Source organism: Hyaena hyaena, unplaced genomic scaffold (genome assembly GCF_003009895.1).
Source record: "Hyaena hyaena isolate Hyena2069 unplaced genomic scaffold, ASM300989v1 scaffold_951, whole genome shotgun sequence".
Lineage (NCBI taxonomy): Eukaryota > Metazoa > Chordata > Mammalia > Carnivora > Hyaenidae > Hyaena > Hyaena hyaena.
This window is the reverse complement of record NW_024081578.1, coordinates 645,826-671,229: the sequence shown is the minus strand read 5'-3', so window position 1 is coordinate 671,229 and position 25,404 is coordinate 645,826. Positions and strand designations below refer to the sequence as shown.

Here is a 25,404-nt window from a genome sequence, read left to right as displayed (position 1 = left end):
TCCGCATTGGGATCTGTGCTGACAGCTCAGAGCCTGGAGCCTGTTGCAGATTCTGTGTCTCCTTCTCTCTCTGACCCTTCCCTGCTCACGCGCTTTCTCTCTCTCTGTCTCTCTCAGAAATAAATTTTAAAAACATTAAATTTTTTTTTAAAAAGGAGTAAGATCTTTTTATTGTTTTATTGTTTTACTTCCAGTTTGAAATGTATGTGAATCTTGAATATGCAAAGATTAACAAATATGCTGCTTACCACAGGCTCCAAAGAACTGTGTGCTGTGTGCCTCTGGCACCGATCTCTCAGCTTCTTTTGCTCACTCTCTTGTTCTCTTCCCAAGCTGCAACCACTGTGGCTTTCTGAAGAGTAATCGCACCAAGACTTTTCCCTTCCCAGCCCTTTGGACTTCTTGTTCCTTCTACCAAGGATGGTTGCCCACCCTCCTTCATCTGTCAGGCCGGTTCTGGTCTGCGTGGCTTCTGCTCAGATCTCACCTCCCCCAAGAGTGCATCCAACACATGACTTCATCTAGTCCCTCCACCACATGTGGCTACCGAGTTCTTTTAAAGCATGTAGCACAACTCGTAATTGCCTCTTTTCTGTTTGTTGATCGGTTTATTTTCACTCAACCCGTTCTAATGTCAGTTCCATGAGTGTGTACACCTTTCCTGTCTTCCTCACCACAATCTTCTCAGTGCCTAGAAAAATCCTTTAAAGGAAGCAGAATGGTACGCAGATTCCGTTAAACCCCTGCGAAGTCTATATTCATCCTGATGCAGATACACACAGTGGCCATCTGCACTTCTTGTTTCTCTGTCTTCTTTAACACTTGGACTTTACCAGTGCAAAGACTGGCAAAACACAAGTGGAAAAAAGCTAGGACAACACAATAGAAAAATTATTGCTTAAACACCTCAGGGGAGCTTAATGCCCTTTGGTGTTTTAGACCTTTCTCATTTAGAGGACATTCATTAAAGAAAAAATAAAATAAAATGCTTTGTCCTTCAGCTGTGCCGTCATGAACTTGAATTTGTGGAAATAAGCATTTTCTTTTCCCTTCAATTTCCTCCACAGAGTTTAAACCAGTGTCAGTTTCTTATCCTTTCAAATCAAGATGATTTATCAACATAGGTAATTATAAACATTTCAAAGCAAGGTGAAATTCTTTAAATTTTATCAGACTACTACTAAAAGAAAAGTAATAGAAAAGCTCCATGAATTGCAAAACTGGCTCAAATAAAACAAATACAGTCGATTTTCAGGATTCGTGGATTTTGCATTTGCAAATTCACCCACTCATTAAAATTCATCTGTAACCCCCAAATCAATCCTGGCAGCACAGTTGCAGTCAGGCACCAATGCGCAGAGCATCTGCTTAATACACACACTGCCCTGCCGAGGCCAAACAGAGCAACATTCTGCCTTCTAGTTAGCTCTCAGGTTATAAAAAGTGCCTGCGTACAGCTTATTTAGTACCAAGTTTTCTCCAGTTTTATGTGTTCTGTTGGTGATTTTGCTGTCTACAATGCCAAGCATAGGGGCCCCTGGGTGACTCAGTCGGGTAAGCCTCTGTGTTCAGTGCAGGTCATGATCTTGTGGTCTGAGCTCGAGTCCCGGGTCGGGCTCTGTGCTGACAGCTCAGAGCCTGGAGCCTGTTTCAGATTCTGTGTCTCCCTCTCTCTCTGTCCTTCCCCCACTCATGTTCTGTCTCTCTCTCTGTTTCAAAAATAAATAAACTATAAAAAAAAAAAAAAGAAGGCTGTAATGTGCCTTACTGAGAAAATGGATGTGTTATATAAACTGTTCAGACATGTGTTCAATGTCAGTGGATCAACAATATGTATTAAATAAGGTGTCTGAAACAGAAATACACATAAAAAAGTTACGTATCAATCAGGTTGATGAAAACATTGTAAGCAAAGAAACTAACTCTGTACTTCCCTAGAAGAGATGGTTCAGCATTCCCTAATTTGGTATTCACAGGGATTTCATAGAACTAACTACTGTGAATAATGAGAATCAACTACAGATACTTTTTAAGGAAGAGGTAGTAAAGTCTTCTGATGAGTCACATGAGACTAGCAATCTCACTAGTACCTCTATCATCAGTAAGTATACAAATCAATCTTCTTGATTTTCATCAAGAAAATAAAAAAGTTATTTAGTAAACTGCACTTTCTCCCAGCCAGTAATGTATAATTTGTTCAGTGTACTTTCACTTTCTGAAGCTAAGAAAAGTTATCAACAAGGAAAAGTTGACAGTAAAAAATAACATTCCTAAAACTTCCAAGCTTTTTTCTTCTCTCAGATATATTTAATATTTTCTCTACTGAGTACTCATGTCTGATCATTAGTGATGTATCTGTTAAAACACAGGTGAAGTTTAAAATTTTTTTTAATGTTTATTGATTTTTGAGGGAGACAGAGACAGAATGCGAGTGGGTTAGGGGCAGAGAGAGAGAGGGAGACATAATCCTAAGCAGACTCCAGGCTCCTAGATGTCAGCACAGTGCCTGACATGGGGCTCAAACTCACAAACTGTGAGATCATGACCTGAGCTGAAGTCGGATGCTTAACTGACTGAGCCACCCAGGTGCCTCCACAGGTAAAGTTTTAACATGACTGATTTTTAGAATTAAGAACCCAGAAATGAAGCTTATCATGATCATCACATTCAAAATTGAAAGGCCACATACCTAAAATGAAATATCAAAAAGATGAACAACATTCAACTATGTTGCCCACATAGTCTTTCAAAAGAATGAAATGGCAAGGATAAACTCTGAATACACAGGTTTTATGGAACTGTTGCAAAGAGGAAAGTAAAACAAGTTATAATTAAATACAAGAAAGGGAATGACCAAGATGACACAAGAATCAGTAATGTGAAATGGGCAAGCCAAATATCTATTATTTATTGGATTGCTCACAGTGTCCTGCTTATTTGCTTCCCTCATTTTAATGTGTAATCTTTGTATTGTTTCCGTCATCACTCACAATTATGTGTCTCTTACCCAGTGATTTTCTATGGTTTCCAAAATGCCACAAAAGCTCTATTTTAAATAATCATGCAATGAGTAGAAAGGGAAAAAGCGAAGACCTGGCTTAGGATACTTTAAGTACATATAATCATTCAAGACAACCTCAGACTTGGTTAGACATTCTATATAGCAAAATAAATGCTATATTTTATTTTAATTGCATTATGCTAGTAAAATTAATCTTTAAAAGTATAATATGAAGAAATTTGACAGATGGCTTACTTTCAAATGCTTATTATACATTAAATAAATTCTAAATGAGAAGGAAAAAAGTAAACTTAAATAGCCATCTAGAGAGAAATAATTAAGTGGAGGAGGGCAAATTCTCTGAGTATTATAGCTAAGAATTTCTCAAATCTTAAGGAAGAATCTGTTTTCAAAGAGAGTGCTGGGGTGCCTGGGTGGCTCAGTTGTTTAAGCATCCAACTCTTAATTTTTGGTTCAGGTCATAATCTCATGGTTTGTGGGATTGAGCCATGAGTTAGTCTCTGTACTGACAGCATGGGGCCTGCTTGGGATTCTGTCTTTCTCTATCTCCTTCTGCCTCTCCCCTGCTCTCACTCTGTCTCTCTTTCAAAATAAATAAATAAACTTAAAAAAGATAGAGTGCTGAGTAGGATGGAAAAAAATTTCCATACAGGTATATCACTGTGAATTTTAAGAGACTAAAGATAAAGAAGAGCCTGAAAGTTTCCAGAAAGAAAATAATAAATACACACAAAAATAAGAATTAGACTTCTCAACAGCATCTGACAATAGAAGATAAGTGTATAATTCCTTTCAAGTTCCAAGGAAATGCGATTTTCATCCTAGAAATCAATATCTACCAAAGATATATATATATACATATGTATGATAAATAGTTTTATTTTATTTATTATTATTTATTATGTTTATAATATATTCATTTACTATTTATTATTATTATTTTCACAAAATTATTTTAAAGGGAATTATAAGTGATCAATAAAAACAGACTTAATGCATATGAAGAAACAAGTCAAGAAAGAGAAAGATATGTGATCAACCACAAAAAAAGACAGTGCCATCTCAGGATGTAAGAAGGATTAAGAGCAACCAACACAGATTGCATGAGGAGGATGGAAGGAAGTCTTTGGAAAGACTGGAATCCATGAACTAGACATTTGACAGCAAGAGCCTACAAATATACTAAACCCATATAACACAAAAGAAACATTAGGAATTTCAAATACTCGGGAAAGAAACAAAGCTGTAAAAGGGAAAGCACAAAAAGAGCACGGTACTTGGCTCTGTAGGAAAGAATGGTCACACATCTATATATAATTATTAAATAATGCATATTAATTTTTAGCTTTAAGGATAACCCTGCTTATAAAGTACATGGATATAGAGTCACCTAATTACAAATACAGAGTAGAATGTAGATTTTCTCAATCTTGACTCAAAAAACATTATCAACCCATAAGGTAGGCAGTTGAAAGGCAGCCCCCGTAAGTGTTGAAATAACAACTAGGGATTCAAACATATTATTATAAATTAGAATGAAAAACAATAGAGAAATACAAAATTAAAAATATAATTACATTAGTAATTAGAGTTAACCACTAGAAAAATGATAAAACATTAAAAGTGGTCATGTCTAAGGAGTGAAACTAGAGATGGGTACAGAAGGATAGAAACATTGTTTTCCATTCTGTCTTTCTATGGTTTTACAAGCTTAAAACATGTGGAGATGGGCGGGGGGGAAGATTTGAAAAACTTCTTTGAAATGATACTTTAAAAAACGAATTGTATACAAATGTGAAAGGGCAAATAATGAAATAGGTTTCCATAGCTGACTTTAATAATATTCACCAGTATATAGTTTTCAGATTCTGGACACAGGGATGATTAGTCTGCCCTCCCTTAAGTTGTGTGTAGCCAGCTGAATAATTTTAACCAATGACAGGAAGCTGAAATACCACAGCCCTCATGTGGACCAAAGCATTTAGTTACTAGATCTTCAACTCCCTGGCCCCATCTTCTCCAGCCACAATTATCTTGGAGAAATAACTCATACAAGTCAATGGGAAAAAATACCAAGATGGCGAAGAAGACTGGGCAAAAGATCTTAATAAATAATTTGTGAAAAAAGAAACATAAGTGTGTAATGAACATGAAATACTTTTATTAATAAAGCAGATTTTTCTGGCTCTCTAATACATAAGGATATTTAAAAAATGATAACAATGATATTGAGGGTCTGTGAGATGTTTCATAGGTTGTTGATAGGATTATAATTTTGTATGAACTTTCCTTAGAGTATATCAGAAATAATTAAATTCTTCAGGGTCTTTGATCCTGTAATTATACTTCAGTCATCAGAAATGAGGAGAAATACATATGCAGAAGGATTTTCAATTGCAGCAATATTTTATAATGGATAAGAGATGGATTCAAGCAAAATTAGAAAATGATTAACTATATTATTGGGATGAATACTATGAAGTTATGAATTTAAGTTTACAAATGTCTCCGCTGTCACCCAATTCAAGTACAAAAGCAGTGGGAAAAACACACATACCTATTAACAAGTGATTATTTCTTGGCTAAAAACAGTGATGATATTTTTCTTTTTGATTTCTTAACCTGTGACTTTCATAATTAGGAAAAGTTTTTACATTAATTTTGGAGTTTTTTTAATATGAATATAGTTGACCCAATGTTACATTAGTGTCAGGTGCTCAACATAGTCAGTCAGTTTTCTATACATTATGCTATGTTCACCACAAGTGTAGTTACCCTCTGTCCCCATACACCACTATCACAATGTCACTGACTGTATTCTCTATGCTGTGCTTTTATTCCCATGACTTATCCATTCCATTAACTGGAGGCCTGTATCTCCTACTCCCGTTCACCCATTGTGTCCATCCCCCTAGCCACTTCCCTTCCCTTCACTTGGCAACCACCACTTTGTTCTCCGTATTTACAGGTCTTATTCTGTTTTTGGTTATTCATTTGTTTCGTTTTGTTTAGAGTTAGAGAAATCTTTAAATAAATATTTCCTGAATTAGATTCATTTCACAAAAATTAAGACATACAAGAGCCTTGAATGAACTTAGAAATAAATAAAAATGAAGATAAACAGAGGTAAATATGATTGAGTGCTTTGAAACGCAAATTTTCAAAGAAAACTAAAAGTAAATGAATAGCTAATATAATCTTTGAAGTTTTAAATCAAAACAAAAACTATTATGACATATGGTAATAGCCATGTAGACACAAGGGAAAGTACAGCAAAAGAAAAGCAGAAGTAATTCCTTGAAACACAACAGGGTCTGTGTTCCATGGAGCCTTCTTGAAAAATTTCCTTCCTTAGTCTACTTTCATTCTGCTCCATTATGACACCAGAACTATATTATGTACACCCTTTAGTGTACTTCATCCATTTTTAGTAGAGTGGCATCAACTGGATTTTTCTTATCACCTTCCTCTGCCTTTAGGAGATAAGGGAAGGCATGAGACTAAGCCAATATTTACAAAATATTTAATTTAAATCTTATTTTAATTTTACATGTTTTAAATATAAATAATTATTAACACTGTGGCTTTACTGATGTAAGGGTTGTTGTTGATTTTTATTTTTTATTTTCACCCAGGTATAATTTTTTTCCAGGTATAATTTTTCTATTCACCAAAAGATATATTAAAACATAAACAAAGGACTAGTGTCTTTCAGAAATTTAATGCAGTACATTTTATAAAATCATTAAACTTGGGGTGCCCTGGGTGGCTCAGTCGGTTGAGCGTCCGACTTCGGCTCAGGTCATGATCACGCGGTTCGTGGGTTCCAGCCCCACGTCAGGCTCTGTGCTGACAGCTAGCTCAGAGCTCAGAGCCTGGAGCCTGTTTCAGATTCTGTGTCTCCCTCTCTCTCTGACCCTCCCCTGCTCACGCTGTCTGTCACTCTCTCAAAAAATAAATAAAACATTGAAAAAATTTTTTAAAAACTCATTAACTTGAAAGTGAAAATCTTCCCATTTTAATGACCATGGCAAGAGAAAGTATTAGAAAATGCATGATAGGGCCACAATAAATTCAGAGTTCTACAAAATTCAATGGTTAAAGATTTATAAATTTCCTTGATGTTTAGCAAAAAATATACATGCATGTCATATACCATAAGACAAACTGAAAGTATTTATTGATGCAAGTAACAGTTTAGTGTTTTATTTAGCTTTCCAGTTTAAACAATATTTATATCATAAACAGCTTGATATTTGGCTTTAGAGTCCATATAACTAGTTCTTAGGACAAATTGAGGATGAAACTGTATATTAGCTAATAAAACCATGAGTATATGAGTTCCTTTACCTTTCTTCATTGCATATGGATTGCAGTCCTTGGCTTTAATACTCTATTTGTGAACACATATGGATTGTTACACTGAATTAATTTCAAAGTGATATTCAAAAGCCAAGTCATAGTCATAACCCATTACTTAAACCTTGATGCAGGTAAAGAAATATGCAAAATGAGCAGTTCATTTAAGGGATATTTGTGCTGTGACACAAGCCAAAAAACATAACAAAATCCTTTATTTATCCCTCTGGGCTCAGTTAATGTTCAAAATCTGACATCCTCTTTTATTGATCTGAGACCCAGTGACACAAAAGCACAATTTATAAGAATAGCACTGCTCAGGAAATAAGTGCCTTGCACTACTTTACATTCCTTTGTCTGTAATAGAGTTTTAATCTTGTTTATTTCATTTTCTGGGTAAACTCCCTGTTTGTTTTTAACTCCCTAAAGAACTATTAACTCAAGAAGAAAATCTGATGGCATTTGAAAGAGAAAAAAATGTATTTTTTTGGTGTATGTTGTGAAAATTAGCTAACTTTATAAAGGAAAAACTAAAGCAAGATCATTACTTTAGTATTTCTATCAAATAAATCCAGATGAATCAAAGATTTATTCTGAATCATGAAACCAAAATAAGAGGGATACTAATTTTAAAAATGAGCAGTTGTTCTTCTTGAAATAACTTTAAGTGGGAAAAGTCTTGCTGAGCAAGGCATAAAAATCCTGAAGCAATAAAACAAACAATTTCTAAATTTGACTAAAATATAAGAGTATGTGTGTTCTTAAAAACATGAACTGAAATCTTGACTCTGAAAAATCATAAACAGGTTAAAAGGAAAATAAAAATAGCCACAAAACCAACAAAGTATATGGATACTTTAATATATATATGTATACATATACATATCTCCATAAGTAATAGAGAACCACTAATAGAAAATCGGGCACCAGGTTATGAACAGGTTCATAAGCACACACACATACATACACACATGCAGAAATGCAAACAATAATGTTAAAAAACTTTTCAGCATTAGCAAAAAGTTATTATTGTAAATTTAAGCAACTAAATGCCAGTGGCAAAGATTTAAACATTTCAAAACATAGAGGTAGGGTAAAAACAGAGAGGGAGGCAAACCATAAGAGACTCAAATACAGAGAACAAACTGAGGGTTGTGGAGGAAGGGGTGGGTTAAACATTAAGGAGGGCACTTTTCAGGATGAGCATTGGGTGTCATATGTAAGAGATAAATCACTGGGTTCTATTCCTACAGCCAACGCTACACCGTATGTTAATTAACTTGAAAATGAATTAATTAAAAAAATGTAATATTGTACACTACCAAAAAGATTGGGCAAAAACGGGCACACCATACACTCTAAGTAGGACTGTATATTCTTATACCTTTTTTGGACATTTAGCATAATTTTAAATGCAAACACCTTTTGACTCCGTTAATCCATTCACAGAAATCTATTCGCAAATGTATTTGCACGTGAGAGCAAAATAGATAAGAAAAAATAGAAAAAATATCATCAACAAAAGACAAAGCTAAATAACAAGGGAATATTATACAGTGACTACAAAGGAAACGGAAAATGTGCAGATAAACGAAGCACTTCAATTTTTGTTAAATTGGAAACAATCAAGATACAGACAGCACAGTGCATATGTTATACTGGAATTTCTGGAAACCGTAAAGGCAATAATCTGAAAGAAGTGGAATTGGGGGAGGAAAAAGGACTCCATATTTATTATATTCCCTTTTGTAGTGTTAAAAATTACCATATGGATGGCTCAGTAGGCTGAACATCAGACTTAGGCTCAGGTCATGATCTCAGGGTTCATGAGTACGAGCCTCACATCAGGCTCACTGCTGTCAGCACAGAGCCCACCTCGTATCATCTGATTCCCTCTCTCTCTGCCCCGCCCCTGCTCAAGCTCTCCCTCTCAAAAATAAATAAACATTGTTTAAAAAAATTACCATATACAAGAGTTAACTTCATCAGAATTTTTAAACCGCAAATATAAAGACCTTAAGAATTTATATTCTAATTTTTCCACATTTTAAGTTTTAAATCATTCACAATACTAAAATGTTATTATTCACACATATTTTAATTATTTTCTATTTTTTCTATTCATTAAAACTACATATTTTTTTTATTTGAGAGAGAGAGAAAGATGGTGAGCAGAGACGAGGGGCACAGGAAAAGAGAGACACAGTCCCAAGCAATTTCCACGCCCAGTGTGGAGCTCAACATCGGGCTTGATCCCAAGACCCTGGGATCATGACCTGAGCTGAAATCAAGAGCTGGACACTCAATCGACTGAGCCACCCAGGCACCCCAATCCTATGTCAATTTTTTTTACACAATTACAATTTTCCACATGAAATTCTCGAACAACTGTAACAATCAGAGTTTAGATTATATAAAATCTGTCTTAACGTTTTAAGAGAACTACCAATGTGTTTGTTCAAATTATTCACAATAACATTCTTAACTACTTCATAAAACTTACTATTGCAAAAATTGTAACTTATGTCATCAGTAATAAGCTTAAATAGTATTTATAATAATTATATAATATAGCCCATATCGAATTAATTTATAAAAAGGACACCCAGCAATTCCATAGTCTATATCAGTTCCAACTGAACTTAAAAGCTTTTGGCAGAGAGGGGGGAAAAAAAAGAAAAATCATGCAAAATAAAATATAAATTATCATTTCTAAATCTGATTAAAAACATTACTTTTGACAGATCTTTAACTCACATTACAGTTACTATCACTGGTTCCTCATTTGACCACCCAGTTTTCAACAATATTCTAAATCTGATATAAGATAATTATTTTTCAGCTTCCATCAAGAGAATTTTATGTTTTCTTCACAATTCTTAGAATTACCATTTCTACTTTTAACATACTTTGATTCAAATCTAGTTCCAAGGTGCAGAATAATATTTATAAATGACCCAGAAACCACTACTACACTACACATGCTAACATAATAAGAAAATCACCTAGCTGACCTAGATTAACTACTACCTCTGCCATAAAAAAGAATTTTGGACTCATGAGTAATTTCCAATATAGAAACCTTATCTTTCTTTGTCACCTCAGCTATTGTCAAGAAATTGGCATAGAACAGGTATCTATTAAAAGTTTGAGGAAAGAGATAAATAAAGAAGAAAATCCTGATATAAGTTCTGATGCTTTCTAACAAAGGTGAAGTATTTTGAAGATAAACACTTGACTTTTACCCAATGCATTCTACCTCAGGTCCAAATCAAAAGTCCCAAATCAAAAATCATCAATATAACTGTATCTTGTAAATACATGGATTTGCTTAAAAGAATACTTTGGACCCACGTTCTTGCAAGACTACATGAAAGAGTTTACATGCTGCTAACTGCAACATGAGGCAGCATTATATTAATAAAAATCAACACAATATGAGGTAGTGAAGAGTTTAGGACCTAAGAAAATTTTAGCTCATTACAGATTTCCTTACTTTTACTTATTGTCAGTGGATATACCCCCTTAGAAAGCGTCTCTCCATTGCCCAAAGTAAGTGGTCTCTAGAGAAGGAATTATTTGATTTTTTCAAATCTTTGATACCTTTTCAACAGAACAGGAACAGGCAAAGAGAGCCACCCTTATTCATGCTGAGGAAGGAACTTTAAGGAAAATGACGTCGCGACCAACCAACCAGCAGCAAGATGCAGACAACTGGTCCACAGGGAAGAAGTGACAATGAACATGTCCTGTGTTTAATGTTACACATAGGAAATATCCACCATCGTTTTTACTTGCTCAAATATTTTGATAAAAGTAGTAACTGGATAGAATCGAATATTCACAACTAATGCTAACCAGAATCTACATTTTGTTAACTTATTCATAATTTTCAGTTGTTTCTGTTTATCAGTCAAAATCACACACACACAGGGGGTGTGTGAACCAAGAGCACCTTAAATTCTTGTAAGACGTGCATGTTCACCAGTTTCCTAAAAATCATAATAGAATAAAACCCTAGCCTCTAATATTGGTTGGAGTGGTTATATTTAAAGAATCTTATTAATTTGAAAATTACCTAGAGAGCTACATTAGCTCTCCTTACCTACTTTCCTCTACACGCATCTAAAAGTATGGAGTTAAGTATAGGTGACTAATGTACACTAACAGGGATTGAAATCACTAAAGTTAACAACATTAATCACTATATTATATTGGGCAACTCTTATCACTGAAATCTGACAATTATATTATGAGGCAGGTATTACAATGACTGTCATTTTACAGAGGAAAACACAGGCTTAGAACGTGTAACTGATAACATACAGAGTCATGTAACTGATAAACGTCAGAACCATAATGTCAAACCACGTCTGCTCATTTTAATCGACTAGCTGCCTTGCCACCTAGGCCTGGGGAGAAGCTCTGTGGCCTGGGGAGCAGCAGGCTTCTCCAGGCGAGAGCGTCTCGGCAAATCTGCAGTAGCTTAATTCACTTAAATTTCTGTTTTCTCATCTGGAAATCAGTATAATAATTCCATTTAGCCTATAAACTTTACAGAGCTACCTACAGTAAAGGCAAAAAGGATGTGAAAGTGTTTTGAAAAGATGAAAGTTATATATAAAGGTAAGACTATCGAATACATAAGCTCTCTGAAGGTGATAATTTTATTCTCCTCCACTGCTCTAAGAATGCTGTTTATTCACAATAAAGGGCTAGGATGCAGAAAGGAAGTGGATATTTACATCATGTATGACAAACTAATCAAGGCATTTATTTTCTCATTTAAACTAACAGTATTATCAGGCGTGACGAGGAAACAGCCTCATCTTACAAAGAGAAAAAAAACATACTTTGCATCAGAAAGCTTATTGAGCATATACAAACTCATTTTTGCTGAATGCAAAGCCTCTGTTTTCTTGACTGCTTTTCATTTAAATAAATATAATTTAATTAATGACATAAAATAAAACTTTAGGAATCTATAATGTGTACAGTTCAAAAAGATATCAGACAATATCTTAATAACGTGCTTGAAAGATCTACCAGGGATAAGAGAATTCTAAATTGTGGACATCCTAAATGTTAGTGACATGTGACGAAGGGAAAGATGAATACCACTGGATTCTCAGCACCTCAGTCTTTAAAAATCAGTTTCATAATTTAGGGCATCAAGCAAAACTTTAAGAGGCTTTATAGCTTATGTTGCTCGTCTCTTCTTTGCCACCATACACCATATGCCTGCCCTGGTATACAAATGATAGAAAAATATTCCAACAAGAAACTAGAAATGCATTTTTCTTTATCCCACTCCCTCTCTCTATTTTAAAATTTTTAATGTTTATTTATTTTTGAGAGAGACAGAGACAGAGCGTGAGTGGGGGAGGAGCAGAGAGCGAGGGAGACACAGATTCTGAAGCAGCCTCCAGGCTCTGAGCTGTCAGCACAGAGCCAGATGCAGGTTTGAACTCAGGGACCAGGAGATCACGACCTGAGCCTATCCAGGCACCCCTCCTCCTCTTAAAGCAACGTGTATCAAAACTACCTAAAGATCCTAACACAGAAAGTAATAATAAAAGTTCGCTAATTTTCATGTACTTAGTGTCAAATAGTATGCTGCGTTTTATGTCTATTGTGTATCTTCAAAACAGTCCTCTAATAGATGATTCCCTTTCTCAAAGATAGAAACTAAGACCTACCTAGATTGCACTTACCTAAGGCCACACACCTAACAATAGGACTAGAATTTGGTTCCAAGTTCAGACTCCTAACCAATGCTACTCTGTCTCTCATGATATCAAGGCTGCAAAGAATCAAAGCTTTTTTTTTTTCTTTTCACAGCCAAAGCATTAAGATGACAATCACTGACTCTCTGTGTTCTGAGTATAAACATGAGGATTTATAGTCTTTCCCATCAAAGAACTAAAACTATATAGTTCCTTGATATTCCCTGTGCATCGTTGCCTTTCCTCCTAAAATTTCCTATCCATATGTCAATTAGTAATGAGACTATAAATTTGTAAAGACTAGAAAGCTGTTAAAATAAATAAAGCTATCAATTGTGAAAGTGCTTGGGAATTACAAGCTTGATGTCTCCCTTTCATACAGAAACTAAGAACAAGATTGAAATTTTTCAATTCCTTGCAAACACAAGACACAAATAAAAAGCATGACATAAGTTGAAATGTATCTTTAAGAAAGGCTAGCAAAGCACAAATCTTTCCTACTGCCCCTAGAGATCATCACTTCCAGAACTTTCTTCGCCAAAGGCTTGTTATGAGAGATTTTTTTTTTAAGGAAGCCCCTCTTCCCACTCTAGAGTTTTTGGAGCTATTTCTATGGAAGCTGGATCATCGAAAACAGATAGTCTCATTAATATCTGAAATCCACCAAAAATACCTTACATGAAGCTCTTGAGGAATAAGTTAAAAATGTTTCAATTTACCATCGTTAAAATACATATGACAAGATTTTCAAATATACTGACCAAACTGATCATCCTACACCTTGTAACCCTTACTCTTCAGATGGAAACTACTCATTGTGTTCTGCATTTCTGTGACAAACTGCCCTTTAAGAATTTTTAAATAATTAACTTTAATGACAAAAATTATATATTGTTTGAGAATTATCATTAATTTCATTGAGTATTCTTCTAAGGCATGCTAATATATTTTTAAATATATCTGGGATTGTTAAAATGTTATATAGATGTTAAGGAACTAGAATGTATCATTACCAGATAACATAAACTAAAAGACAAATTTTCCTGTGTTCTACTGATAAGTGCAACCACCATTTATCAAGCAGTTGTTTCTTTGCTACAATGTCTCAGGCACCCCAAGCAGGAGGTAAAGTTTATCATGACTCAGTGCATGCCCTTCCTAAACTGAAATCTAGTAATATGTTCCACATTACATATTTTTATCTACAGTGTTTTCCAAAACTTTTCAGTCAGTATTTTATTTCACAATTACCAAGGGCGTATCTTTCTACCAGCTCAGAAGGATAATGTGCCTGAAATTGGTGATTTGCATAAAAGGATGCAAAATGCCTCTTTTCCTTCTTGTCTCCCTCGAGAGGTAGTTAATAGTTTCTATATGTCAAAAGCAATATTGTGTAAGAATTCACTGTTTTATAGCTGCCCAATGCCATTGTCGATAAAGATTGACAATAGATGTGCAATTCGGGGGACTCCATAACAAAGAGAAGCTTAAAAAATAGAATCTCCAGTTCCAAATTCCTACTGCCGTGCCTAGTGCATCAAGTTACAGTGACATTTGGAGGCTCCTACTTTTCCATGGCCCTCTTCCCACACTTTAAGAAATCTGGCAATTTCAATTTGCAATAAAGAAAACTAAATACTTTCCCCCTTTGGCTGAAGATACTTATTTCAAAATATTTATTTCATTCTATCCTTTTAGTCTTGCCTAAGGAATAAAAAATATATATAATCAAATTGTTGACATCCTTTACTGCAATGGACTGAATACAGATGCTAGGAAATTGTACAATGAAAACTAAAAGAGAATAAGATTGTGAAACCTTAATATCAGCTGCAAAGGCTTATCGGCTGAGGAAATCTTTCTTGTTTTTAATGTTTGTTTATTTATTTTGAGAGAGAGAGTGCACAGACTCTGGAAAGCATGCTAGTGTGAGAGGGGCAGAGAAGGAGAGAGAGAGAGAGAAAGAGAGAGAGAGAATCCCAAGCAGGGTCCACACTGCCAGAATCCAGCCTGACACCAGGCTCGATCTCAAGAACTGTGAGATCATGACCTGAGCCAAAACCGAGTGTCAGATGCTTAGCCAACTGAGCCACAGAGGCACCCTGAAAATACTTTTTCTTTTAATCAAGTTACGTAACTTGAGTTTCAATTAATTTATGCTGAAGTTAGAAATGATTGACTAAGGCCATATTCTCATAAGGATAAGGAATCGGTAACACTTCATTATATTTTAATAATAAGCAGATGGCATACTCAGCTTATTTAACTATATTTCTATCATTTCCATCAGTATAATTGGGTATTTATAAAGATAAGACAAAAAATATTTGCCTTGAAGGATTATCTTCTGGGGTTAACTGAAATTCAATTGGAAGACCATAAAACAAGTGAATACCACAGTATTTATCAGTGGTATTATCATGTGAAAATTAATTTCACATGAAAGGGTAATAAATGCCATAGAAATATGATAATATATTCAAAATATTTTGGACATACTAAAGTTTAGGTACTCAATTCAACCCAGTTTGTGCTTATATTTTAAATACCGAAATAGGAAAAAGGAGAGGAATTAACAAACCCTAATGAGCTACATAAAACTATACAGTAAACTAAAAAAAATAAATAGTAAAACTATGAGGGGTGTATATGTCATTTATTTGAGAAACATGAAAAAATACGAAAACTAAAACAATCTAAGAAACTATCTCCTCATAATTTCCCTTCCTATAATTAACCCGATTATCTTCCAAACCTATTTGTTCTATTCAGGTGAAGACACTTATAAATGTCAAGGCTCTCAATTTTAAATCTGTCTTTGACCTTAAGCTAAAAATCAGTAGTATTTTAAATGATTTTTTCAATATGTTAATGTACAAAAACTAAAAGTCTAGAATGACAAGTTGAGGGATTTTTGCTGAAGCAAATTACCAATAGAATGAAAACAGGAGAAAGCTAAATCACTGGAAAATAACTCCTAAAGGTAAACCACTGATACAAAAATCAAACAAAAGGCATGCATATAAAAAATTATACACATTAGTGCAAATATAACACAATTAGTCCACAACAAGAAACTGTGCCCATCAACTCCTCATACTCTTTTTAAAAAATTTGCACTAAAAGATTAACATAGAAAATTGTGGTATAAAATATTGTGGGGGCAGGGGGAGACTAAGACAATTTTGTGGCCATTCAAGGAATATGTATAGTCACACTTTATGGAAAATCCAAAATTAAAATGGAAGCTGGCACACCCATAAGTGTCAGGACCTTTTTTAATGAGTCTTGCATTCTGACCACTGCCAACATGGCTTTGGCATCATCCTAAAAGCATTCCTAAATCCTCTTTAAAGTGTGTATTCTACTTATCTTCAGCAAATCATTTTAATGATTTTTATTTTTATTTTTTTTGAAAGAGACAGAAAGAGAGAGAGAGAGAGAGCAAGTGGGAGAGGGGCAGAGAGAGAGGAGACACAAAATCCAAAGCAGGTTTCAGGCTCTGAACTGTCAGCACATAGCTTCATGTGGGGCCTTAACTCATGAGCCATGAGATCATGACGTGAGCTGAAGTTAGACGCTCAACCTACTGAGCCACCTGGGTGCGCCTTCAGCAAATCATTTTAACATATAGCAGTGTACCTTAAGGAATAAATATGATAACACTGAACATATGTAGCTTGTAGATGGAGATGAAAAATACATTACACCTCTATCTAAATAGGATGTGAGGCAGTCCACCAAGTAAATGGTTTCTTTTGAAATCAAAATGAAGAGGAAAAGCAAAATTCTGACTTTAAAAAGTATTATTCTATAATAAGAAAATCTCCTATAATATTAACTGTGTTTAACAGATAAACAATCATTAAGTCACTCAATGTACTAGAAACTGATCCAGGGTTTGTCAAGGATAGAAAAAACGACAAAGGCATGATTCTGCCTCCTTTAAGAAGGCCACGTTCTCATTCCCCATGCTAATTTTTAAATGCTTTCATTCTCTGAATTAAAATTATCAAAAATGACAAACTGAACAGTACTAAAAAATAATGGGTATCAAATTCCTAATCAACCATTGTAAGAACCACATTCATCTTTTTTCCCCCAAATTAGCAAAATCTGCTTTGAAAAACATTTTGATGTTAAAAAATTTTAAATCAGGGGAAATTTTGAAATTTTAACTCTGAATTCAACTACTAGTTATCCTATTGTACTGAAGAGACATAGTCATCTAAGAGGTTTGGCAGTTGTTTATTCAAATCAGTGAGAAAAATCTCAGAAATTTTGACTGAAAATGACTAGAATTAAGAAAGCTAATATTTTAATCACATCTAGGGAAACTTCAGTGTGATCCAGTTGGAAAAGAAAAAGAAAAGGAAGTATAATTTGCCCAGTGGCCATTACCAATCCCAATAAAACATTTAAATCTAATACAAGATTTTAACTCTGTATAATGTAGCCTTTGTTCATTTCAAACAAAAATCTCTATTTAAATTTAAATCTTATTTTCTGTAATGGCATTTGCTTTGCAGATTAAGTATCTCCATTGACTTTTTTTTTTAAAGACAGAAGGAGAAAGAGGAAGAAAGGAAGAAGGAAAAAATAGACTCTCTGAAAACTCAATTAATATAATAAAACATCCTGGAATAATTAGGAAACAGCTGTTGTTTCCATCCTTCCTTAAAATTGGGGGGGGGGGTGCTGCTAGGAAGTTGAAAAGTCTGTACAGTGTTATTGGAAGAGATTACAAAAGGATCCGAGGTCTGAGCATGAATCAGCATTCTATTGTCATAATGTCACAGTGCAATGACCTTATCACTTTAAAGGCTTGATGTGAAACGGAAATTCTCCATACTTCTTGAGTCAGCAGGTTGAAGCCTGCAAGACCTCAAAAAGGAATAGCACAGGAATAAATGTTCTTTAACTTCAAGTTTCTATCGTTTCATATAGTATTTTTACTTAAATAATGTCTCTAATCCTAAAATAGAATGTGTCAACCGATACCATTCTTTGTATAGTGTAGTATAGTGTAGTATAATGTATCATTTTCTTGAAATTCTCTTGTGGTAAGTATGAAAGTTTAATTACAAAAAAACGAATGGCAAATTGATTATTCTTACATATAAAGAGCTATTTCTTTCTTTGTAACCTTCAATTGAACATAACAATATTTACACCACCAGGTTGTAAAGGTATGGTGTTCTGGTACATGTGCCCAGTTTTCTTCACACCATGAATTCTTATCTTTGCTTAATAGCATCCAAGTTGATTTTGGTTCTACAAAATTTTTGCATATGTTGATAACTCCAGTTTTAGTGATTACCTCAATAAAAAGGGTAAGACATGAGAGCCAAGCCCATCTATAACCACTTATAATCTATAACTCTACATAAACACACACACACACATACACATATACGTACATACGTACCCACAGTCACATTCATGCAAAATGTAATAAAGGTTTAGCAAACATTAATTGATGAACACTGATACACAATTTTAATAATTCACAACTAAAATTCAATGATAATAAATATAGCTCAAAAATGATATCTGCAGAATCATGTTTAAAAGCTGAAAAAATACAAATTTAGAATTCTCTTTCTTGTAAGAGCATTTACAGTCGATGTTGTCTCTGGATGCCTTTAGTAGTTATTATTAATCAATTTTACAAGGATATTTAAGATAATCTGCGTAAACTCAAAGGCACTGTTTTTAAAAGGCATTGAGTTATTTTTCAAACAGAATTTGAAGTGAAGTTTTTCTAAGTGGATGCCACTTCTATATTTTTTTTCCATTTCTCTAAATAAATGTGTTTATAATGTTTCAAAAGATATTTAGTGTGTGCAACAGTTTCACGAAAGAAGAATATTTTCTCCAACATCCCCATCTGCTGGCTTAGAGAAAAAGTAGATTTGTATCTGTTATTTCTTTAAATATTTTTATAATTTATCTTACGGAATTGAAATATAAAATTATTAAATTATTTTAAAATAGACTAATAGCAATTTGTCAAAGTCAATCATGAAAAGAAATAGAAAGGAAAGATTTTGAAGAGGACACTTAATCCTTAAAAGTTTTCATTCCAGGGTCCCCTGGGTGGCTCAGTCGGTTAAGCAGCCGACTTAGGCTCAGGTCGTGATCTCTCAGTTTGCTGGTTCAAGCCCAGCATGGGGTTCTGTACTGGCAGCTCAGAGCCTGAAGCCTGTTTCAGATTCTTTGTCTCCCACCCTCTCTGCCCCTCCCCCACTCATGTTCTGTCTCTTTCTGTCTCAAAAATAAACAAACTATAAAAAAAAACTTTTGTAACGTTTTCATTCTATAGCTCTATGGGATCAAATACTCATGTTTATAGTATTTGACAGTTTTATTTGAAAGAAATTTTAGGAATGAGCACAACAACAGTTTATTAAATTTTTGATAGTGTGAAAATATTTAGTATTTTCCTAAAATCTGTCTTGTTAAATTATATAAAATAAGTGGTGTGTACACATATGCCCAAATCAGATTTATTATTTTACAAAAAATTTTAGTTACTGTAATATATTGCTTTTGTATAAGAACTATTAGAATATCTTTATATCCTCATACTAAGGTTCTTAGAGAAGACCACAGCGGCCAGTGCACACTGAAGTCCTACAACATTTTGAAAACTATTCAAAACTATTCAAAAGAGAATAGAAGAAAAATGTTAGAAGAAGACATGAATTTCTATGAGAAAAGTATTCATTTATTCCCTAACAACTAGAAGGCACTCAATATATATTGCAAAAAGGGAAGGAAGGGAGTAGAGAGGGAGGAAAGAAGGAGGAAAAGAAGGAAGGGAAAGAGAGAGGGAGGGAAGGAGGGAGGAAGGAAAGGAGGGGGGAAAGGGAGGAATTCTTGAGGCCCATCACTAGTCTGAACTGTTGAACAGATCCGACGCTAGTCTTCATTTTTTTCTTTTTTTTCTGGTTTTATGGTTTGTATTTTCTCATATTAAAGGCTTATGTGTTAACAGTTTTCAGGGGAAAAAAGTCTTAGTACTATCTCTAGTTAAGAAGAAAGAGAATGAGGAAAGAAAAGGGGGAGGGGGGAGGGGAGAAAGAGAGCAAAAGAAAGAATTGGAAAGCCCTCCTTAGGTCCTCAGGTACCCATGGAAACAAATGGGAACAAACAAGTACTTTTGTCATCCCGCTGTGACTGTGAAAGAGGAAGATGTGGGAGTTCAGTGCACAGTCACTTTACCCAGCTCACAATATAATGACTTCATTTCATTTGCATAACCTTAACCCATTTGGTGGATCTTGCTGGATCCTTAAATCAGTGTCAACCTAGACATTCCAAATAAGTGCCTTCATCTCAGGACTAAAATTAAATTAGTAGACTAATTTTTTTCCTACTTTGAAATTATATTACGAAGTCATAAAACCCCACTTTCTTAACATATAAACGCAACTCTATGAGAATTTTACAGTTTAACTAGGCGAAACAAGAAGCTACTCTATGAACATTGACTGATGATACATATTTTAATAATGGAGTTAAGTTGAATTTCTTAGATTTCTGGTGGAAATGAGAGAAAGCCATTTTGGTTTTAGCTATCACCATATTTGATGCTGTTTCCACTTCACATAGTAAAGGATCATGGACTCCCCTGACAGAAGAGGCAAGTCAACTAAGGCTAAGCATTGGAGAAAAACTTGGAGCAGCATTTAAATGATCGAGACTGATCTTCACAAATTTGATATTCAAGATTTCCATTCATTTCTTGACTGCTGACTTCATGATTGCAGTTTCCTTGAGCATAAAAGAGTTAAACTAATTTTACCTTTTCTGTTGTCCCTGGAAAAATGAAAAGAAATGAAGAAGGACACAAACATTCCATTTCATTTTACAATCTCTAGATTGTGAAATTCCTAAGGGAATGAAGAAACAGAGTCACAAAATATGTTATTTGCGCAATGAGTCAATGTCAACTCCAGAAAATTCTATACAATGTGTTTCTTTTGTGTAACAGTCCCTCACTAGTTCTCTTTAGCAATGAGTAAGATTACTTACAACATGGGAGCAGCACATGCCAAACTTGAAAACACATTCAGTTCTTTACCATAATTTGTTTTAGTGTCTTAGAATAATGGATGGGAGAGTAATTTTGGGATATGGAGACATACATTTTTATTTCAGCTTCATTTTCTGAGAAAAACAAAAAAATCTGTGCAAAATGTTGATTTTATTTTCCCAGTTTCTCAGATGCATGGTCAAACAAATTAAATTGCGTGTGTGTGTGTGTGTGTGTGTATGTGTGTGTGCTTTCAATGAAAACCATGTGCCATGGATGTATTCATTTTGTGGAAATTCATGGAGTTATATATGTATTTAATATACATATTCTGTATGCATATCTTACTTCGATAAAATTTATATTAAAAATAAATCTACTCAAAAATATTGAGACTGAGGACCTAACTTAATTAAAATCTAAACTAAAAATAATCTTTAATCTTTACAAAGCCTCAACAGTCATTCAATACCTCTTAGAATCAAGGAATATTCATTTTGTTCAGTGGACATATCTGTCATTTTCTCACTCAGGCCCTCTCATTATTTTCATCAATGAGTGAACTTTTCCAACACTGACCATTTTCCCAAGTATACCTGTCAATTACTTTCACCCTATATTAAAAATCTACACACTTGCAATAATCATAGCCCTTAGTTTCATTACTTTCACAGCATTTTCACACTAGTATACAATCACATACAGTCATATACTTAGCACAGGCATAATGTTATTAAACTCCTAATTCAGGAGAAAAAAAATTGAAACTTGATATCAAAACAAATAAATAACCTAAATCTGGTAGGTCAATAGGTCAAATATAAAAACCTTCAACAATTAAACTCCAGTAGTTTCTTTGTATGTGTACATGTACTAAAGTTCTAACTATACTTAATATTTTTCCACGGAGTTTTTTTTAAAGCTGCAAATCCACTTTAAGACTCTGTCTCTCTCTCTCTTCTTGCACCTCCCCCCCACCCCGGGCTTTAGTTTCTTTTCTCACTTGTTTTTAACATTAAACGTATATCTACATTTAATATATACACTTAATTTAGATAGATGATAGATAGATAGATAGATGATAGAGATAGATAGAGATAGATAAATATAATATTTATATTTAATAGATAGATATAGATAGCACTGAAACCTTCTTAAATAGGTTCTTTATAAATAATTGGCTTGTAGACACCTAATACAACCAAAATAATGCCCCTGTTCTATCAGTAAAGGAACATCGTTTCATTTCTTCAGCCGTGGGATGGTAGTTTCAAAATGAGTTGATGATGTTCCTGATATGCCGTAATCAAGCTAACCCATCGACTCTATGATTAAGGATTAGTATGGGAACTGAGATGGCAATCAGTTTGTCTAATGTGGGAACACTGCAGTTGGGCTTTTCCCGGGGTAATTTTCCGCTAGCTCCTTTACACCGAAGCTAAAGTGGAAGGTGGGCCATCCGCAACCCACCCCTCCAAACTGTTAACGATGAAATAAAAACCGAGGACATTAAGGCAGGAAAGAGGCTCCCCAGCCGGTAGGCAGGAAATGATGGCAGCTGCTGGAAGGGGCAGGAAGGTTCAGTGGCGGCGGCGGCGGCACTGCCCACGCCGTCGCGGGGGGGCGGGGGGGGGGCGCCAGGACTCGAGCCCGCGAGCCCTTGCACCGAACCCGTTTAACTGCTTGGGTTCTAATACTTTGTCCTAAGCCGTGCTAGAGCCTCGTCGCGCGTCCGGGAACCCTGCGCCGAGCGCTGGGGCCAATACGCATAACTGCAAAGACTAAAATGGCTGATCAGCCACTTCTTCGGGCTTCCAAACTCGGCGGGCTCCAGCAGCGGTCAGGTCCCTCTGCTCTCGCCGCCGCGGCTGGAGCCCCGCGCCCGGAGAACAAAGCGCGCCCGGCCGGCGAACCGACCGCGGCGCCCGCGGCGGAATCGCCCCCTTCAACTTAGGCTGAAGCTCTACAGAGCTGTGAGAAATGGACAGCGCTCCCCCTCCACCCCTACGCGACCCAGCCGGGCCCCGGGCCTGCGTCAGTCCCGCTCCTCGCCGCGCCCCTCGGGTGGGCGTTACGTAACAGCCCCGAACCCAACTCCAGGACCATCTTAACAACTTGTCCCGTCGAGGTGGGGGATAGGGGGCCCCCGGGGTCCATACGAGGAATCCGAGCTGGGCCTGTGGATTTCAATCCCGGGCCAGGAGAGGCGTGTAGCTGCCGGGGCAGGCGGCCGGGCTCGGGCAGTCCCCGTGGGACCTATCCGGCAGCTCGACAGCGCGCCCAGGAAAACAGCGCGTTCTCTGTGGTCAGGGTACCACCACGAGCTCGTGGGGGGGGGGGGGGCGGGGGGAGCGGAAGAACAGGAGGGCCTCTCTTGGAACATCCAAGACTAGAACCCCCGACCCCAAGGAAGCCCCCTCCAGCTCCAGTCACCACCCCACCTCCCTAGTGCGCACACTCTTCAATGCTTTTCGGTCCCTCTTCAGCAACCACCCCCCCCTCGCCAGCGGGGGTCCCCGAGATTGCAGCCACTTTCTCCCTACGCCGTCACACGCACGCGCGTGTGCAGTCACTCACACCCACACACCACCCCACACTCACACTCGCGGGCGCTCCGCGGGCGGCATCCAAAGAAACATGAATATTCATTACTTACAAGCATTGGTGACTGCGAAGCTGTTTGCTACCTCCAAATTGTCGATGTGGGGAGTCAGTCTGAACTCCGAAGTGGAAAACTGAACCATCCCTACCCGAAATGCACTGTATTCCTGATCGGCGCCCCTGGGAAATAGCCCCCCTGCAAAGAACAAACACCAAGCAGGAGAACAGTGTCAGAGCCAGAGAAGGGAAGGAGGGGAGCCCAGCAGCTCCCAACAGCCCAGGAGTCTCTTATTCACGCTAATAGGCCGAATAAACACATCAAGGGACTCGGGAAGCCGGGAGCTGATGTCCAAATGGTAGCTAAAGGGTCAAGACACAGATGAGAGAGTCTGAGGGCAAGATAGGTGGCCAGAAACGTTAGCCTTTCCTGGTAATCACAAGCTTTGCATTCAGACCGTCTAGAAAATCTGAACAAACAGGAAAATGTTGTTTAAGACAGAATTAATATAATTTGGAGATCAGAAAGGAGAACACCTTTTCCTCTTTTGTACCAAACCCATTATACATGCTAAGAAAACCATGTATATTCTAGGCAGTTTAAATCTGGAATGCAGTCAAGGTATGACATAAGTCTACATGACATGAATTAATTTGTCCACTATGAACAAAGATTACCACCAAATTATGCACAATTCAAAAGCAGAGCACAAAGGGTACCTACCTATCTGTATGCTGTTAGAAGAGACACCAAAAATCAGTCCCCATAAAACAGGAGAAAGGAGGGCAGATATATGCATAATCTTTTGCATTTCCAAGAAAAGTAGATCATCCACAAAATACCCCCCCCTTTTTTTTTTCCTTTTCCTCCTCTTCCTTCTTTGGCGGTTTTCCTCAGCAAATTAGATCCTCTGCATTTTGAGACAGCAATTTAGCACCCAAGCTGCTAAAAACCTGAAGTGGAGGCAGAAGAATTCCTATTTCCCAGGTCCTGCTGGTGGCTGCTGATGCCCTGCGCCCTGTCCCTGCTTCCGAAGTCCGGAGGACTGGCTGGGTGCAGTTTTCAGCGGAGCTGCCGCTGTGGGTCCAGTGTCTTGGAATATTCAGCACCCTCCCATGCACTCACACACACTCACCCTCTCTCGCGCTCCCTTCTCCCTCTCCCCTCTGTCTCACACACACGCGCGCGCGCGCGCGCGCACACACACACATACACACACACGCAAGTCACAGAGGAGCAGGCAGTCCCGGGCGCGCGTGCGCGACTCGCGGCAGGCGGCTGGCGCGCGCGTCCAACCCCTCCCCCGCACCCCGCACCCCGCACCCCGCACTGCCCTGGCAGCGTCGCGTGCGCCGCGCTGAGAGCCGGGCCGCCGCTAGCCCTAGCTCGGGTCTCGCGAGCTGTCGCGCCCACCGAGCGCTTCTGCCTTTCAGCACCGAGGACAGCGACCCGCTCCTAGCCTCGTGCTACCCTGTGTGCAGCCGCTGCAGCCGCCGCTGAGATGCTCCAGCCTGGACCAAACGCAGCAAAGCTGATTTCCGGCTGCTGTGCAGAAGCCGAATTGCTAATTGTCGCCGGTGAAGCGTTCCCTCACCAGGCCCTGCTGTTTTACATTGAAAGTAATTTTTAGTTTCATTTTCTATAACCTGTGAAAACT

The 25,404-nt window shown here is 36.9% G+C and overlaps 1 protein-coding gene across 1 annotated transcript in view; it reads right to left on the bottom strand.

Annotated features, from left to right (window-relative positions):
• Positions 1-24,718, bottom strand: part of LOC120223079 (glutamate receptor 2-like) — a gene marked incomplete at its 3' end in the record, with an annotated part of 78,200 nt that extends 53,482 nt beyond the window's left edge. The window contains exons 1-2 of the mRNA XM_039221125.1: positions 24,471-24,718; positions 23,805-23,945 (exon numbers count right to left, since the gene is read on the bottom strand). Of these exons, the coding sequence (XP_039077056.1) occupies positions 23,805-23,945; positions 24,471-24,558 (229 nt within the window). The remainder of the gene's footprint in view (positions 1-23,804; positions 23,946-24,470) is intronic.
• Positions 24,719-25,404: the final 686 nt, after the last annotated feature.